The 18064-nt window shown below is 42.6% G+C and overlaps 1 protein-coding gene across 1 annotated transcript in view; it reads left to right on the plus strand.

Moving 5' to 3' along the window:
* Window positions 1–18064, plus strand: part of MED13L (mediator complex subunit 13L) — a 188501-nt gene that overhangs the window by 104810 nt on the left and 65627 nt on the right. The window contains exons 5-10 of the mRNA XM_063144236.1: window positions 849–994; window positions 4937–5131; window positions 5497–5685; window positions 10625–10787; window positions 11782–11886; window positions 13655–14380. Coding sequence (XP_063000306.1) covers window positions 849–994; window positions 4937–5131; window positions 5497–5685; window positions 10625–10787; window positions 11782–11886; window positions 13655–14380 — 1524 coding nt within the window. The remainder of the gene's footprint in view (window positions 1–848; window positions 995–4936; window positions 5132–5496; window positions 5686–10624; window positions 10788–11781; window positions 11887–13654; window positions 14381–18064) is intronic.

Consider the following 18064-nt stretch of genomic DNA (forward strand, 5'->3'; position numbering starts at 1 on the left):
CACTTTTCTTCAGAGTGGTTGAGGGATGACCTTCATCTTCCAGCCACTCTGGAGAACAGGACAGCTCCTCCACCTGGAGAGGCAAAGAATTGAAGTGGGCCCTGCCAAGGTTTCTTCTCGATCATCCCAGAGTGCAGGACACGGAATAATGGGCTCAAGTTACAGGAAGCTGGATTCCGGCTGGACATCAGGAAAAATGGGTTTTATGCAATACGACAGTGGAACCTATGACTTAGGGAGACTGTGAGCTCTTCCACACAAGAGGTCTTCAGGAGGCAGCTAGACATCCATCTGTCAGGGATGCTTTAAGGTGGACTCCTGCATTGAGCAAGGGATTTGGACTCGATGGCCTAATAGGCCCCTTCCAACTCTACTATTCTGTGATTCTACTCGCTCCAAGAGGTACCATCCCTAGGTGTAGAATGCCTCCTGTGATGCCCAGAAAACTGAAACTCATGTTAAGAAAAATTCCATTTTTGTGTTGTTATTGCTCAGGGCTTATTGTGAGACGTGAGCTTTGGTATGCAGCACCTTTATCAGATGGGTGAAGTAATGTGAACCCCAAATGTGTGATGCCCTGAGCAGCATGCAGAATCCTTCCCCTACTACTGCTCTCTAGTTGTTGTTTTTAAAATAAAATAAAAGAAGATAAGCCTGTTGCACTTAAAGGCATGGCTTGATGTTTTCCTGTTACTCACGTTGGAGATAAAAGTGTGTTTACATCCATGCACCGGCACCATATGATCGAAATACTGTTCCTCTGCACCCCATAGGATCTCAAGTACCTCCTTCTCTGAAACATGGATGTCATGATTAAATGGGCTGTTATCCTCTTTTCCCTCCTCCAGTGAGCACTTGTCCTGTGCCTTCACATTCTTCCTCCACGGGGAAAGTAACGTGTGTACAAGTGTGGAGATCGCCCAGCACCAGCCAATCTATCTAATCAGCGAGGAGCATCTCCACATGGCCCAGTCCTCTCCCATGCCATTCCAAGGTAGGTGGATGTGTGTGTTTTGTCCATGCGCTATCTAGATTGGGGTGAGCAACACGTGGTCTATGGGGTGCATGCGCCCCCCCAACCCTGCCTGCACAACTGAATTTGCTGGCAACGTTCAGTGGTGTGGCAATAATAATAATAATAAAAAATAATAGAGATTTCTCTTTAACACAAAGTGCCTCCGAAATGTTTTTTTTAAAAAAATCTTTCCTGTTATATTCCAAGATTTTGCAGTGAATTTATCTGTATCTCATTTTATCTTCACAACTGCCCAGCGAAGTAGGGTAGCTTACGAACAAGTTGCCATTTTTCATGCCATTTTAGTTCAAAAATTGAACAAATTCTGGAAGTGAATTCACACCTGGCAGTGGTAGGTTAACATTTTCTATTTGAGCCCTAAGGAACGTTGTTATCAAAGAGAGAGAGGCCAGTTAAATTGACGGTTCGTTTGTTATATCACTGTACATTGCCAAGAATGTTTTAATGCATGATTGGAAAATATGGTTCAGGTCAGATATAGGCAGAGCCATAGATTTGCTTATGTCAGGGCTGTGTCTCAGGCCCACTCTCCATTGCATCCTCTGATTCCCTCCCCCCCAGTCCGTGAGAAACTATGGAATGTCTTCAACGGTTTGTGATGACCTTCTTTTGTTTGATTTGAACCAGAATCCGAAACCATTATTTGAATCGGTTTTCTTGTTCTTCTTTGCAGCTACCATAGTTGGCTTGGTTGAATATAACAGCAAACTATAATTGTCATGAACTAGGAAACGAGAAGGGGTGGAGGGGAGGAAGTGTTTGAGCACAGGACAGGGCCCTGAAAACCCAATCACGTTTTGGCTATGATGTATGAAGTGGGCTATATACATTACTGAATGAAAGTAGGCAGTTGCTTTCTACAGAAAGTAAAAAAAAAGGCTTTTCTAGATCCAAATACTTCTGAACCAAGCATACTTTGTAATCTGTGGCTGACACCCCCCCCTCCCGGTCCGGAAGCAACTCATGTCCAAGTGATTATAAGGATCTTCTTTTGTTTATAATTCATGCCTTCTTATAGATGCTTCTAGCAGCACTGCTTCATTAATTGTATGAAGAATGTAGCAGTAGGCCTGCTTTTGGTTTAGGAAATCAGATCATATTATATCCACAGTAATACACAAAAAAATGGGTGCAATGGATTGAACTTGAAGAATGGTTTACAGGTTTTAGAGGTGATGGCCCGTAATCATAATTCCTTTTTGGAACTTTAGCCTGGTGGCAGACAATACTGAGACTCAGGCTTCATCTACACCAAGCAGGATATTGCAGTATGAAAGTGGTATATAAAAGGCAGGAGCCACACTACTGGTTAACAGTGGTATTGAAGTGCACTGACAACTGTTGGGGCCCATTGAGACATACTATATACCACTTTCATACTGCTGTATGCTGCTTGGTGTGGCTCCTGCCTTTTATATACTGCTTTCATAGTGCAATATCCCGCCTGGTGTAGATGAGGCCTCAGTAGCTGCTCTTGGGATCTTCCAGTTGTTCTTTTCCGCCTGGGTGAGGGTATTTCTCCCTTCATATTAACCTTTCTACCTCTGCTTGAATAGGTGCCTTGAATACATTTTTCTTCCAGATACTTTCAGGAGACTCAGTCTGGGATCCAACTTTAGTGTGTTTATTTCTCTTTCCACTATTAAATATCTGTTTTAATTGGATTTCACATGATTTTGTATTTTGCTGTAGGGTGGATTGATTTAAATCAAAGCAATATAAATTGGTGATATAAGTTAGAGAGAGAGAGAGAGAGAGAGAGAGAGAGAGTTTTTTAAGTCAAGTGTCCCATTTGGTAATTAATATATTTCCTAGAGTGTCATGCATACAAATTGATTGGTATAACATTTAACAAATATTGATTTGCAACTAAATAGAGTCTTTAGATTACCTAGGAACATAATCTATAACCTTTGGTCCTGTAGCCCACCCTTTCATATTACATATGAAAGGATGGGGGAACGAATTGTGAAATAATAGGTTTCTCTTTGACTGTTTTGGTCCTTTGGAAGACACTGTAAGCAAATTCATTTACTTGAAGATGAAGGCCACAGTCCAGCAGAGAGAAATATGTTTAAGCTTGCTTACCTCTTTGCTAGAAGCAAAAGGCTAGTAATTATTGTGTGCAACTCCCCCCCCCCCAGAAATGGAACAAAAATACAATATCTGACCTATTTATACAATATATGACTTTAATACATAGTGTGTCATATTTGCAATGCTCCTCCATTCCTATCATGAACCTTTCTTCTGCAGAAAAAAACAAATGTCTTAAGCTCACTGTGTTTGATAGAGGGTAACGGATGAGTTTTAACATAATTGTATTATGCTTACTTCATTTTGAACCAGATTGTTTTTAAAAAGTGGTGCTTAGTATAATTGCCTTATTTAAAAACAAACAAAAAGCAATCCAATATGAAGCAAAAATTGTGTACCCTGTTTCGCTGTAGTTCACGAAGCCTCACAAATTATTAGTTTCTGGGACTGCTATATGAATAAAAATGTTTTTTACAGAATGGACAACATGTTTACCTTGATAGTGCTTGCCAAAAATGTGCCTGGCACTGTGCAAATTAATTTTTTTTTAAAAAAAGTTTTCTAACTTTAGACTGGTTTAGAAAAAAAGAGTGAGTAAACAGAGGAAGGAGAACATACACAGAGAAATTCAAAGCATATTTAAAACTGCAAATGCTTCTTGAGGAATAGATTAAGTATGCAAAAAAGAGGGTTTATGGGAAAGCTAAATAGGAAAAGGTTTTCTGCAGAGGTTTGAAACTAGATGTTAGGAAGGCATTTTCACATGATGCTAACTCACAGTTTATTCAACCCATGGGTTGTTGAATTCTGGGTTGTCATGATATATGAATACAGCTGTGGTCTGTTAAGCATGAAGAACCCAAAAAGAGAAACCATGGTTTGTTATTGGTTTATGAATTCTGTGTCTCTTAAACCATGCATTGCCATTAAATGTGAATCCAGAAACATGAGTTGTTCATAGGTCGTTTTGCCAGGCTACGTAGCTGGCAGGGAAGAGTGGTAAAAACACACACACCAGGTGCTCTGCATACCAGTACTACAGTGCCAGAAAAGGATTTTCTAAATATACAAGTGGCAAAAGAGACCAGGTGGAGGTGATTTAAAGAGCATGAGCTTATAGACTGATTAAAAGTGGTTAAAGATGAAGAATGAAGGTGTAGAAGTGGACAGAGCCCAGAACTGAGGAGGATCCACCCAATTAACATGCAATTAATTAATTTGCATATTATTTGTGAGAAAAGCTAGCTGCCAAGCCACAGCTGGAGGACGTATCGTCCTACTTACTCTGTAATCTTCTTACTCCAGAGTTATCCTCAGATTTGAAATCCTCAAGCCCAATGGCCTAAAAAGCATCAGATGAGCTTAAATAATGACCCTTGGGGTGGGGGTAAACTAATTAATTTGAACTGCTTCTTACTTACTATCATGTTTTCAAATCTGTCTGTAGCTGAGAGGGCAAACATGCTCTCTTCTTCAGCTGGGAGCTTCAGGCTGCACAGAATGCCTCGAGGGCCTTGACGTAACATTCGTTGGCCAGGCTAATAAAGTTTAGAAGCCAATTTTAAATTGAATGGCAACAGCATTCTTTGTTTGGCTTACAAAAAACCATGTTCCTTTCAGCCAAAATACTTAGAAACTCCTCGCTTGTGTACGTTTCTTCGAGGTTTGCATAGCAAGAAGCTATTTATTAGGACAAGATATAGGTTGCAATCCTGTGCACAGTTCCCCTTGGAGTAAGGCCGATTGAATGCAAAGGAGTAAACCTACTTAGGATTGCTTTGCACAACTTTATGTGGAGGAGATTGGAATGATTACTGGGATTGAGGCTGCACACTGAAGAGTCTGTTTATGTTTTTTTGCCAGTGCTGATAAGCCCTTACGGTTTAAGCGGTACTTTAACGGGCCAAGCGTTCAAGATGTCAGACCCAGCAACCCGGAAGCTGATCGAGGAGTGGCAGTATTTTTATCCAATGGTGCTGAAGAAGAAAGAGAGCTTGAAAGAGGAAGAAGAACTGGGATATGATGATGATTTTCCAGTGGCGGTAGAAGTCATAGTTGGTGAGGTTCAGTATTTTGCTTGAAGAACTTTCTCCCTTCCGCCAGCTCCAATAAAAAATAAAAAATAGAGCCTTGATAAGAAATAGTTTTACTGTGGATCGGTTAATACTAGAGCATTTTGACATATTGCCTTGCATTAAAATTTGATGCTCTCTCTCACACGGCTTATGACAAGTTTAGACTATTTATTTATGCTCCCTTTCGTTATGAAAAGGAAAGATTCAAATATATAAACATTATCTTTGCTATGTGATTGTAATCGGGTCAGAGTAGAAACATCGTTTCTACTGTTGCTGAATTAGAAATGATAAAACAAAAACAATTCACGCCCTGCTCTTGTCCCTTCTTTACCCCTACCTTTGCAGGTGGCGTCCGAATGGTGTATCCTTCAGCTTTCGTTCTTATCTCTCAAAACGACATTCCTGTGTCTCAGAGCACTTCCGCACCAGGAGGCCACAACAGCATGGCACCACAGGGAGCTGGGAACGTGAAAGATGCCAGCGGTTGTGGAATGTTACTCACGCCACCCACCTCTCCAGAGCAGACGGTCATAGGTAAGGGGATCACCTTGGGAGGAGGCCACCTGTCCCATGAAGAGACGTGCTGTGTGTGTGTGTGTGTGTGTGTGTGTGTGTGAGAGAGAGAGAGAGAGAGAGAGAGAGAGAGAGACATATACTCCATCCTGTGATCAGCTCATTCGCAGCCTTCAACTGCTAACACTTGGTCGTTTTACCTGATTCACTTTCCCCCATCGTTTATGGTTTGTGGGTCCTCTGGACAGCAGAGAGGAGCTCTTTATGGGCGTTCAAAAAATACCATACGCTTAACATGCAAGCCGGGCCACGCTGCATAGCTCTGCTGTCTGATGTTGGATGCATTGCTTAGGCCCCCCTGGAGATGTCTGCACAAACTGTCTGGATGTATGCAGGCGGGGGCCTACATAACATGTGTAATGGCAGGGGCTGGGCGAGGCCATACAGCATGGCCCACTTGCATGTTAAGGTAGGGTATTTTTTGAATGCTCAAATAGAGCTAATAAGTTTAACAGCCACAATACAGGAGAGAAATAGTGAACGTTTATAGCACAAGCACCTCCGATTTTTAATTCATTAAAGTCGAACACCTTTTAATGTGTCAGTGTTTGCTTATTTAGCAATATCCCCATAAGCAATATTAACTGTGTGGAGATACGGGTATTGGGGTAAATTCGAAATTGACTCATGTGTACTTCATGTTTTGACACTTCTTGGCAATATGAGAAGCTCTCTTAAGGCTAACTAGATGCACCCACGGAACTACTCCTATGCTACGATGTTAGTCTTGCTGAATTCCTATTAATAGCGATTTAAAGTAGAGGAGTAGTGGGTATAAGGGCTTACTCAACCTGTCTCTTATCTGCTGTGTTTTGTGTAGTAGTTATGCTTCTCCCAGTGGGACTTGCTTTTAGTTGGCAGGCCAAACTAGATGTGACATGTTAAATGTTTAATTACAATAAACATATCTGGTTGTTGTTTTTATTTATTAATTGTTGGGGAGTGCTAGCATAATTGAGACCATGGCACGCAAGGGAAAAAGTATAACTTTGGCCTCCCCTAGTTTGATTTCAGGGATGCCCCCTTTCTCTTAGGCCTGCCTAGAAGTTTAATTGGGACTGTGTTGTGGGAAGAAGGCTGCCCCCCCCCCCCCATATAAGTATCAGAGGTAGTAAGCCTATATACACCAGTTGCTGGGGAACATGGGCAGGAGGGTGCAGTTGTACCCATGTCTTGTGTGTGGGTTTTTGGTCAACAGCTGGTTGGCCACTGTGAGTACAGAATGCTGGACCAGATAGACCTTTGGTGTGATCCAGCACGGCTCTTCTTATGTTCTTAGATGTGCTGTGGTCCCAATCCTGAGAAGAGCTCTAGCTCAGCGGGTAGAATTTGTGCTGTGCATGCCAAAAGTCCTAGTTTCAAGACCTGGCATCTCTAGGTAGTCCTGGGACAGGCCCCTGTCTGAAATCCTGGAGAGCCAATGCAAGTCAGTGTCAACAATATTGGGTGAGCTAGACGAAACACCAGTCTGACTCCGTATAACGCAATTTCTTATTTTCCTGACTTCCTGTGTTTTGGTTTTTTTTTGTTTTTTTTTGGTAAACTAGTTTTAAAACATTTAAATCATGTAGTTAACATCACAACTAGTTTCCCCCTCTGAGCCTCTCTGGAAGAAACTTGGCTTCAGTGGAGGGGATTGCAATTAAAAAGCAGAAGAGGGGAACATGTTTAGCTCCCCCAGCACGCTTAATAAGAATTTGGCAGTGATCTGCGTTCTTACACACAGGTCTATTGCTGTCATTTTACCTCCTAGGTAAAATTAATATTTATAAAGTAAGTGAATCTTAATGTAGAATGATGTAGTAGAATTGTGAGAAGCCGTATAAACTCTGGAGTGACCCAGCTTTCAGGAAACAGAAAAGATTCCAGTCAGAGCAATAAAAATGTTGCCTTTATGTGCTAGTGAAACCTCAATCTGATATTCCAGCCTGGTCTTTGGCTGTTGTTTACTGGCGTATCTCATTTAAATCAATGCAGCGACTTAGCTCTCCTTAGGTAAAGGCATGTCCTTCAACGCTATGGGGATATACCAGGTTTTAACATTTTCCTGTCTTCATGGCTGGCATTTTAATGCTAAGCTGGCCAGTTTCCAAGGATACAATCCAGTTCTAGCATTAGGCATTCGCTGTAGGAAGGTATGCTTTGTGTAGATGCAATTAATTATAACAGTCGTTAAACTTCTTCCACACGCACAAAAAAAGATTAGAACTTTGTGGAAGGGATTGAAAAAAGGAACTAAACTCTTAAGGAAACATGGAGAATATATCTGTGTTTCTAAATGGATAATCACAAGATTTTCCAGAAATAATCATAAATGACCATTTTTTTTAATTGGTTAGATGTTTGGTTAATTTGGCTGTGTTCTTTTCTGTGATAAATCTATCTATCTATCATCTATTGATCTTAATATTTTATCGAAATTTTAAGCGTGGAGGTAGCTAGTACCTAGTGTAACTAGGTCAGTGGTGGGTCACAACCCAAAAGTGGGTTATGAAATCAGTCCAGATGGGTCGCAGCAAAGGTGTTGCTGCTGTATTGGATTGTTGTGAAATTGTTGCAGGTTGGGAGTCTGAGGTGGGTCTTGGGTGTGGACCAGTTGAAGGCCACTGCTTTAGGCTATGACGTTGAAACTTCCATCAGTACTTTCTTCTTGGTTATACTCACAGAGGTGCACTATCTTTTTGACCCCAAGGTTGGGGCCTGGGGCCCGTGCATGTACACACATATGCACATATAAGTGCTTTCTTGCACGTGCACGCACACACACACATACAGAGAAACACTGCTCCAACAACAGTTGAAATTTTAAAAACCAGGAGCGGTGACTTACCACAGAGTCTGTGGTATATTAACAGTAATTCTGACAGCTGTGGGCAGAATAGGATTCGTTAAACTAGAAGATGTATTCCATTGGATTCTTTCTAGATGGCTTTTCATCATACACTTTCATATTTAAAAAGAGTTACATTCTAGTACAGATTAAATACATGAGCTGATGATAGTCTTAACTGGTAGAATCAAATTGTGCATACTCCAGTTTTAAGAGATTTCTGTAGCAGTACGTGAGGATTTAGGACACAGTGTACTAATCACATTGTGAATGCATCAGTCAGTGCATGGAGAAGAGGAGGACTTGGAAAATCCCAGATATATGATGCTAGTTGCAACGGATAATGTTCATAGTTTGATACTGGTACCCAAGAGTTCGACATACCTTTTTCCTGCAAAAGATTGCATCATGGTGGCATCATTGAAAGCACTGCAACTGCTCAGAAGCTTGGTCTACATAACAGCCATTACTTGCTGATCAGAAACGTGGACTTGTGGTTGGAGCTGTCTCTTGTGGAGAGAGGTTGGGTGCTGATAGTGGTGTAGTGAGAACCTGTGAGACCCGGATTTGCAAATATTTGAAGCACTGTCAAAAAATGGCTTAGAAGTCCTTTTAAAGCAGTTTTAAAGACACAGTTATCAATTACTTGCCTTTTCCCCCCTCTTGATGTAGCAGGGCTCTGGTTGCTTTCAGTGTTTTATTCATAAGGCTTTTTTTCTGGCCAAGCCAGACATAAGAACAAGGAGTTCTGTAAACATGTTTGACCTTGTTGAGGATTTGTTCTATTACCTCCTTTTCCAGCTCAAGCACCGAATCTCTGACATGCAGTTAGGAGGCTAAGCAAACTAAAAGCTCCCTCTGCTGTCCCAGTTGATGTTTAGAGCTGTTGATTCTATTGGATTTACAATTGCTCTAATGATGCCCTTCATAACAAAGAGCATAATGCCATTGCTGGTGCCATTGATAACCAATTTCATTGCCTCTCATGGACAAAACATGTTGCAGGTACATAATGGCTGTGCGTTGCGTCAGCACAATATTCATTTCTTCCTCTAGCAGCTTTACAAGAATTTTAAAATGGTTTTTGTGTTGCAGCATAGTCTCGGTTTACACACAACAGCAAACCATAGTTTACCATTATATGAATATGCCTTGGGTTTTCATGTTCCTTTATTTATTTATTTGTTTATTTATATTTACAATATTTATACACCACTCCCCGTTTAAGAATTTCGGAGCGGTGGACAAATCGAATAAAAACAGAATAAAACCACATTAAAAGTACATTTTTAAAAGAACACCTGACTTCCTATTTTGCTAACTATACAACAATCAAAACATGGTTTCAGTGGAGATCCTGGATTCTCCAAGCCAAAATTCCTCGTTCTGAATGCAATGGAGATGTCTGGGTTAGAAAAAATGGGATCTCTGGGCCAAAGCCAGCATACAAGTTGAAGACATGAGAGAGAGAGAGAGAGAGAGAAAGAGAGAGGTGTGTGCCAGTACTCATTCCCGCCTCCATAAACCATGGTTTGCAAAATCAGCAATGTTACATCTTAAATGAGCTTGAACTTTCACACCAACATTTCAATTTTGTAATGACAGACGCTAATCCTAGATGCAAAGAAATATTGCTATGTTTGGGTACACATCTCATCTTAATAAAACCCTTATCCTAAAACGTTTCTCAGCTGAGGTGAGTGTTTCCCTAAATTCTGTTCCCCTAATATGTATGTTCTTGCTGTATAATGTTAACACCAACAAAGTTCTAGTACCTGCCAAACGAAGGATAAGCAACCTAATGCCTCCCCAGGTGTGTTGGACTACAATTCCCATCTTCCCAACCAGCATGGTCAGTGGCAGGGGATTATGGTAATTGTCATTTAAAACATCTGGAGGACGCCATGTTGCCTACCCCTATTTTAAACTGAAGCAAGTTACGTGCTGCTGGACCAAAGCATGAAAAACTGTGTGTATTACGGGGTCAGCAAGCCTCTAAAGAACATCTTCTCTGTAAAATGACTCTCGTGCCTGTTGCTGGTTCCTATGGTGTTGCTATTTATCTTGCAGGTGAAAGTGGAGGCATTCCAAGCGCAGTCAGCCATACAGCAACACCAGATGGGCTGGTCACTGTGCAGAGTCCAAAGAAATCAGGAAAGATCCCTCCAAAATTCCAGAATCGTATGGTCCACAGAGTTTGGAAGGAGTGTATCCTCAACAGGCCGCAGTCCAAGTAAGAGAATAGTTCTGTCTGATTCCTCATCTAGAAACTTCAACGGGCAGCCCACTTTAACAACCAGTTATTTCATAGCCCATGTCCTACTCACTTACATTTTAATATTTTTCCAAGTGAAATGGCAGTCTTGAAGGTTGGTGTTCACCGTTTTGACGGTGAGCAGCTGGATAGGCAGCAGAGCTGTATTGAAATAAACACCTGGGCTGATGGAGGGCTTATACAGAGGATATGAAGGAAGTCTGCCTAGGGTTTTAGTCAGACAAGCTCACAGATTGGACAGGTTCTTTTCCCCAAGGCTCCTGGGCTTCCCTGAGCTGGACTTTATGGGTTAGTCAGGGATCTCCAATGCACCCCCTGTAAGTTCCACTATGCCTGCAAGTCAGGCAGAGGCGCCCACCAAGTTGTCTTCCTCTCTGCAAGTGAATGGAACGTTGCCTCTGTTCATTTGTACAGGGGGGCAAAAACTGAAAAACAGCTGGAGGGGAGGGACAAAGTCCTCCCCCACTAAGAACCCTTGGTGTGGGGGGAGTGGTCTTGGCCCCCACCATAGCTGATTTTCAGCGGTGGGCTTTCCCCCTCCCTATTCAAGCCAATGGACCCCTGGATCCAGCATTGCTCCTTATGAGAGAGTTACCATGAGTGTTTCTGCATAGTTTATGTTGGTGCACTAGCTGTACCCTTTCCTGGAGAAGGTGGACCTGGTCACTGCCTTAGCCACATCCACAGTGGATTACTGAATGTGCTTTGTTTGGGGTTACTTTTGAAAACAGGATAATATTTTTTTTTTGCAAAAAAATCTTGCAACCTTGATCATATACCATCACAGAGTAGGAAAGGAGACATTTCAAAACCTGATTAAAATTAACATTCCTTGGATTGGAAACCAATGATCGCTGCATTCCCCCCTTCTCCCCACCATCTTTTGCCTGTGTGATCATGAATTGTGGTTTCTTAGCATGTTGAGACTGTTACATATTTTTATTCCTATTAGGAGGAGTCAAATTACTGCTACAAATGTGGAGGAAGACACTCCCACCAACTGTGTTTCTTGGGATTTTGTGGATCCAGTCCAAAGAGTCTGCTGTTCTTGCTCCAGGTCAGTACAAGAGATAATCATTTCAGGATTTGCATTAAAAGGGTGGGGGTGCCCCATCATGAGCATCTTGTGTGAGTGGCATTTCATTAGTGTGCTTGTCTGGAACACTCTTGCTTTGCTTATGCATAACAAAAGGGTTTATGCTGTTGTTCCACAAGCCATCAAATATGCTATAAAGCATGTGTATAAGCTCAGGCCCATCCCAGCCTTTTGGGGCCCTCATCTCCCTTTTCATCCCGACGTGTGTGTGTGTCAGTCCATGTGTGCGTGCTCCATCTTACCACAGTAGATCGATTCTATTCCCCTCCCAAGAAGCACAAAGCGTCCAAGAAGGGTAAGCTCAGCTAAAGGAAGCCACCTTAAACATAAACATAGTAAAGTCCAGAGGTCCAGATATTCCTCCTCAAGACTCTTGATCCCCTGAGTCAGCGGTGCAAAGCCTCCAGTCCAGAGTTTCAAACTGGCCTTCTGGATTACCCCAGATGGCCGTGCCCCTTTCCTCTGACCCCACCCCTTTCTTCCAACCAGTGATTGATGGTTTCCCGGCTGTTGGGTAGAGGGTGAGTTTCTCCACCCTCCCTATAGACTGGTAGTTGTGGTACGTGGTGTGCCGATACCAGCATCTCTTATGAAACTGGAAATCAACTTCGTTGTGAAGACATAGGATAGTGGCTTAAGATTCTGAGACTCTATCTCTGTCTGATCAGCCTGCTGAGCATACTAATCCTTAGAACAGTGGACAGAGCCCCTCCCAGGCAGGATTATTTATGTGGATCACCCATAACCTGCTTTATTAGTGATGAAAGAGAGTACAAAGGTGCTTTATTTATTTATTTATTTATTTATTACAATTGTTTATATGCTGCCTTTTAGAATGCGAATCCTACCAAGGTGGCGAACAAGTAACCTAAAGAAATGATAAAATCAAAATAAAAAAATATTAACAGTTCTTTTAAATAAACTCCTTGCTTCAGGGCAGCTGTTGTAAGGTGGCCCTGGAATGGGGAGACTCCACCTTGAACAGGAGCAGGTATCTGGTGTCATTCTCATCTACCTCCCCCTCTCCTGGAATCCTTCCCACAGGCCAGGTGATGGTAAATGGGACTGCTGGAGGGGCAGTGCAGTGGAAACTCTAGCCTGCATCTCTCCCTCTCTTTCCTGAAATTCTTTGCACAAGGCCGTTGACGAAGCTACAGCGATTTCAAACGGAGCACGGTGTGCTACTTTTCAAACGACAATGACCTCCTTTCTGATAGGTGCCTCCCAGAATTTTGAACGGAATCTTGGACCGCTGATAGGTTACAGCCCCTTCCTCTCAAAAGGTTCCCTAGCTGCCAATGCGTAGCAAAGTATGCCATTTGTGGCTTTATCAGGAACCTGGGGTGGGTGAGAACTATCTCTGTCCGGTTAAAATAAACAAAAAACATACTTGTTCACTTGGATGCATTCTTGAGATGTGGAAATTTCCTCCCCCTGGCCTCTTCACACGCAAATTTATAGGAATGCTTTGCACGTGATTCGTGTCTTTTAGGATAATTACCTAGTTGCCTTAAAGGAATTCATCTGAAAGTCAAAGCCATGGCAGATTAGCAACAGATAAATCATCAAATTGGACAGGAGGTCATGGGAATAACTTGCTACACTTGCAGGATCACTTTAAAATGGGAGAAGAGGAGAAATACAGAAGCATCAACATATGAAGGAATCTGTTGCTGTCTTTCCTCTTCACTGCCCACTTGGTAAATTCTTCCTAATACTTCTCTTTCAGGCATAAGCTCCTCAAGCAACGTTGTGCTGTGGGTTCCAGTCGTCCACCGACGATCTTGCAACCCGGGTTTGGTGTGGGATCCTCATCCTCGTCCGCCTTGCCGCCTCCTGCCTCTAAGCACAAAACCACAGAGAGGCAGGAGAAATCAGAAAAACTTCAAAAGAGGTCACTGCTACCGTTTCACCATCGTCCCTCTGTCACTGAAGAGCTATGTATGGAGCAGGACCCATCGGGACAGAAGCTGGCCTTGGCAGGAATGGAGCCCTCCTTGGAAGCTCCTAGTAGCAGGAAATATGAGAAGCAGCTTTCTCTGCCACCCAGGCACCCAAGCAAGCAAACAAATTTGAATCCTATGGATTCCCCCCATTCCCCCACATCCCCTCTGCCTCCCACACTTAGCCCCCAGCCAAGAGGTCAGGAAGGTGATAGCTTGGACCCGCCGTCCGTTCCTGTGAATCCGACCCTCTACAGCAATGGATTAGAACTGCAGCCAATGGCCAACCCAGAGGACAGGACGGTCCTTGTAGGCCAGAGGCTACCTCTGATGGCAGAAGTCAGTGAGACGGCTTTATATTGTGGGGTTTTACTCAACCAAGAGTCATCAAATAAGTGGCAGGGATATACTCTTCCTTCAAACAGTGATCCAGAGTTCAGGCCTCCTGAACTCCAGTGTGAGAGATATGACACCAAGATGGACGTCGCGTCTGAAAGCACTGCACTGAAAAGGTAGGCGCAATCCGTAAGGGCTTGATGACTGAGCATTTGGAGTTGCTTCAAGTGCCAGATGGTGGTGGACGTGGTTGCTTCTCACCCCCTTCCCCCCCGCGCCCCCCCCCCCCAAATACCCATAGATGCTCACAAGTTAAACGTGGCTGAAAATGAGCGGGAATCATGCAAGAACCTCTTTACACGTTTTTATGTTGAAGAACTAGGAGCACCCGTATGACTTTCCAGGAGGGTGAAAGGGCTAGAGTGATCCTAACGCTTCACTGTATGTGCGGTTGAGAAGGTCTGCGTAGGCTTTTTCAGACATGAGCTCTGTTTCGTGTCTTTTTACATATTATGTGAATCCTAGTGAGGTTTACATGAGTGCACCCATCTCATGAGAAGCTGCCTTTGAGTCTCTAGGGTTTGGATAATGATACATGTCCGGCAGATCTAGGCGACTTGAACTGTTAGCTGGTTACGTCAGCGTTTCGGTTTTACCGGCACATTCTCATACGAAACTGAGAGTAAAAGTATAGCACGAAAACGCAGCGTGCAGTGCTGTTTCCTGCTGTTTCATTTTGTAATGTGCATTAATGTCTCCCTCTTAAGGCTGCAAGGACATGCTGTGTTGTAGTTTTCAAGAGGGAAATAAAGAGGAATTGCTTCTACTTACAACTTTTTAAGGAGCTTGATAGGCACAATTCTCTTTTAGTTCAGTCACAGACTTTTCAACTGCACCGCTCAGGTTCCGAGGAAGAGCTATAGGTCCTGGTAGAGGGGTGTGTGTGTGTGTGTGTATATTATGCACAGAATGTTTCAAAAGCTTGTCCATGTATGCAGACCAAACATTTCAATATATGTGTTACAAATAATTTCTTTTAAAGCATCCTCCCTGAACCAGTGTTAAACTGCAACTCCCATCATCCCCAGACAGCATGGCCATTGATGGGAGCCGAAGTCCAACATATCTGGAAGACACAAAGTTAAGGAAGGCTGTTTTCAAGTATAGGAAGGAGCCTGAGTGAAGTTATGATTCTGTTTCACAAATGTGTACTCAATAAAGGGAAGGAAGACTTTCAGGCCATTGTACAGCAGACATCTTAGTTTGTGTAGTGACTGTTGTGGGGAAATGTAACATGTGTACTTCATTGCCAGAGTCGCTATTGATTTTGATGCCTTTATAGAGAGAGTTACGGCATACCTCCTGCTGTGATGGCTCCCTCAGTGACTAGGTTCAGAAGTAGCCCAACATAACCGAAGTAATTCCATCACTGATAAGAACAGTGGTGTGAAATGTTCAAGAAGGATCATGTTGTTGACCCCTGTGAGCATCTACAAGACCTTTACCCCTCTGAGGATGAGTTGTGACAGCCTGTAAACCAAACCAGAATGGTACTGAATGATATTCAGAGCCACCATTTGATACCACCGTTTTGTCTCTAAAGTTAGAACGAGACATTACTGGAGATTCCTTTATCAAAAATAGTCCTGTGTCATCATCTTCTTCCCCCCTCATTTCTTCAGTAATATCTAGTAATACAAAACATGCAGCTGACATGTTGTCATGCTGTGCATTTTGCAACCTGTGTTTCCCTTCACTGTTGTGGGGGATTAGAACAGGGTAACATCACAGGTTTTATATTCCTAGATGTTTCTGATGAAGAGATGAGGAAGAGAAGTACCAGTGCTGTTTTTAGCAGCCATGCATCTCCCAGAATGACTAGCTCTGGGCTACAATGTTGATGTTAGCCTACAGTGATACTCTACAAAACAGGACAATCTATATCCCCAAGCTGTCTCGGAATAATAGAGGAGTTTCCTGCCACTATTGATGTCTGCTTTACAAACACCTCCACTGAATTGTGCTCTTAAACTTTCACAAGAGAGAAGACTGTCACACTGATGAAGCCTGGTAGATCTTAGGCCAAAGGAAAGAGCTGCTAACCTTGGATTCAAGATTATTAGGCGGATTCTCAAGGAAAGGTTATTGGTGTCCCTGTGGATGAGAAATGTTTATATGAAGATGCAACAAATATTATATTAGCACTTCTAGAAAGCAAACACTGAATACTCCTGTCACGTTCTGGTTGAGTAGGCTTTCATAGGCTTAGAAATGGTGACTATTTGATTTAAGGGGCAAAGAGGAGTACTGGTAGTGGCCAGATGTATGCATTGTTGAGACACAGGGATGATTATATAGGACCATCCAATTCCAGCGCAGATTCAGGACAAATAAAAGGAAGTACTTCTTCACACAGTGCATAGTTAAATTATGGAATTCACTACCACAAGATGTAGTGATGGCCGCCCATTTGGATGACTTTAAAAGGGGGTTGGATAAATTCCTGGAGGAGAAGGCTATCAATGGCTATTAGCTCTGATGGTTATGTGATACCTCCAGTATCTGAGTCAGTAAGCCTGTGTGCACCAGTTGCTGGGGAACAAGGGTGCGCCATGTCCTGCTTTGTTGGTCCCTGGTCGACAGCAGGTTGGCCACTTTGTGAACAGAGTGCTGGACTTAGATGGACCCTTGGTCTGATCCAGCAGGGCACTTCTAATGTTCTTATGTTCTTAGAGACATCAAAGACAGAGCAGTTTGAAGTAGCCATAGCTATGAGTAGAAAGTCAAACCAAAGGAGGAAACTGGTGGAATCTGAAGGAGAATGTGAGAGGCATATGGGTCAAAGAGGTTATCTGCATGAGTGTTGGTCATCAAGACAAACACTGGGGATGTTGTTAGTTGAAGAATGTGAGCTAAGTGTCAAAGTTTGATAAGGAAATTGAAGAGGGACTGACAATAGAGAGTTGATGCAATCGCTTTTATAATATTGTCTGATGTTAAAGTACCTGCAGCAGGACAATTTGAAGTGGTCTTACTGGATTTCTGCATGGCTTGATCAATACTAGTGTTGCCCTCGGCTTCACTGTAAGGCCTTGCAGATCCTTCTTGTTGGGGCTATTTCTTTGGTTGACTGTTTTCCAGAACAATAATTTAGAATCCAAATACTGATTTGGTGACTTCAATTGAGCATGGTTTCTGGTTCCAAATAGTTCCCTGTATGAAAATGTGGCAGCCTAGAAGCCAATTTTGTTATTAAGCAACTCGCTTTCATACTTTTTATCCCATTAGAATGCAAACATTGGGCTCCCCCCCTCCCCCAGAATAGCAGTTTCTTGAAGAAACAGTCCAATAAATGTTGGAAGTTGGTGAAGTTCCAAATTTGAGGATGGATCTCTACTATAGAGAATTACATCTACATTAGAACTACATAAATGTATCAAGTGGCAGAAGCTATTAATGTCTCTGTGTATGCCATGTAAAGAGATTTTTAGATGCGGATAACTAGTTTCCTTTGCCTTGCTATTCTCATGACGATTGTCATAGCACCTGGGAGACCCTAAAACAATTAAGGGCATAATCCTATGCATGTTCAGACAGAAAAATGTCCTACAACTCCCAGCTTTCCCCAGCCAGCATGGGGAATGCTTGGAGTTGCAGGATTTTTTTCCCTTACTAAATATGCATGGGATTGCACCCTAAGACTCCCTTCTCTTCGTACATTCCATCTTATAACTAAGACTAATGAAGACTTTCTGCCTTTAGTATCAAGCCAGCTCCCTTTTCTTTAACATAAGGTATAATGAAAAGTTCCGGAGAACACAATAGCTTGCTCACTGTTTGTGACATTTTGCTTGGTCCTA

The sequence above is a fragment of the Elgaria multicarinata genome, chromosome 18 (assembly GCF_023053635.1).
Source record: "Elgaria multicarinata webbii isolate HBS135686 ecotype San Diego chromosome 18, rElgMul1.1.pri, whole genome shotgun sequence".
Classification (NCBI taxonomy): domain Eukaryota; kingdom Metazoa; phylum Chordata; class Lepidosauria; order Squamata; family Anguidae; genus Elgaria; species Elgaria multicarinata.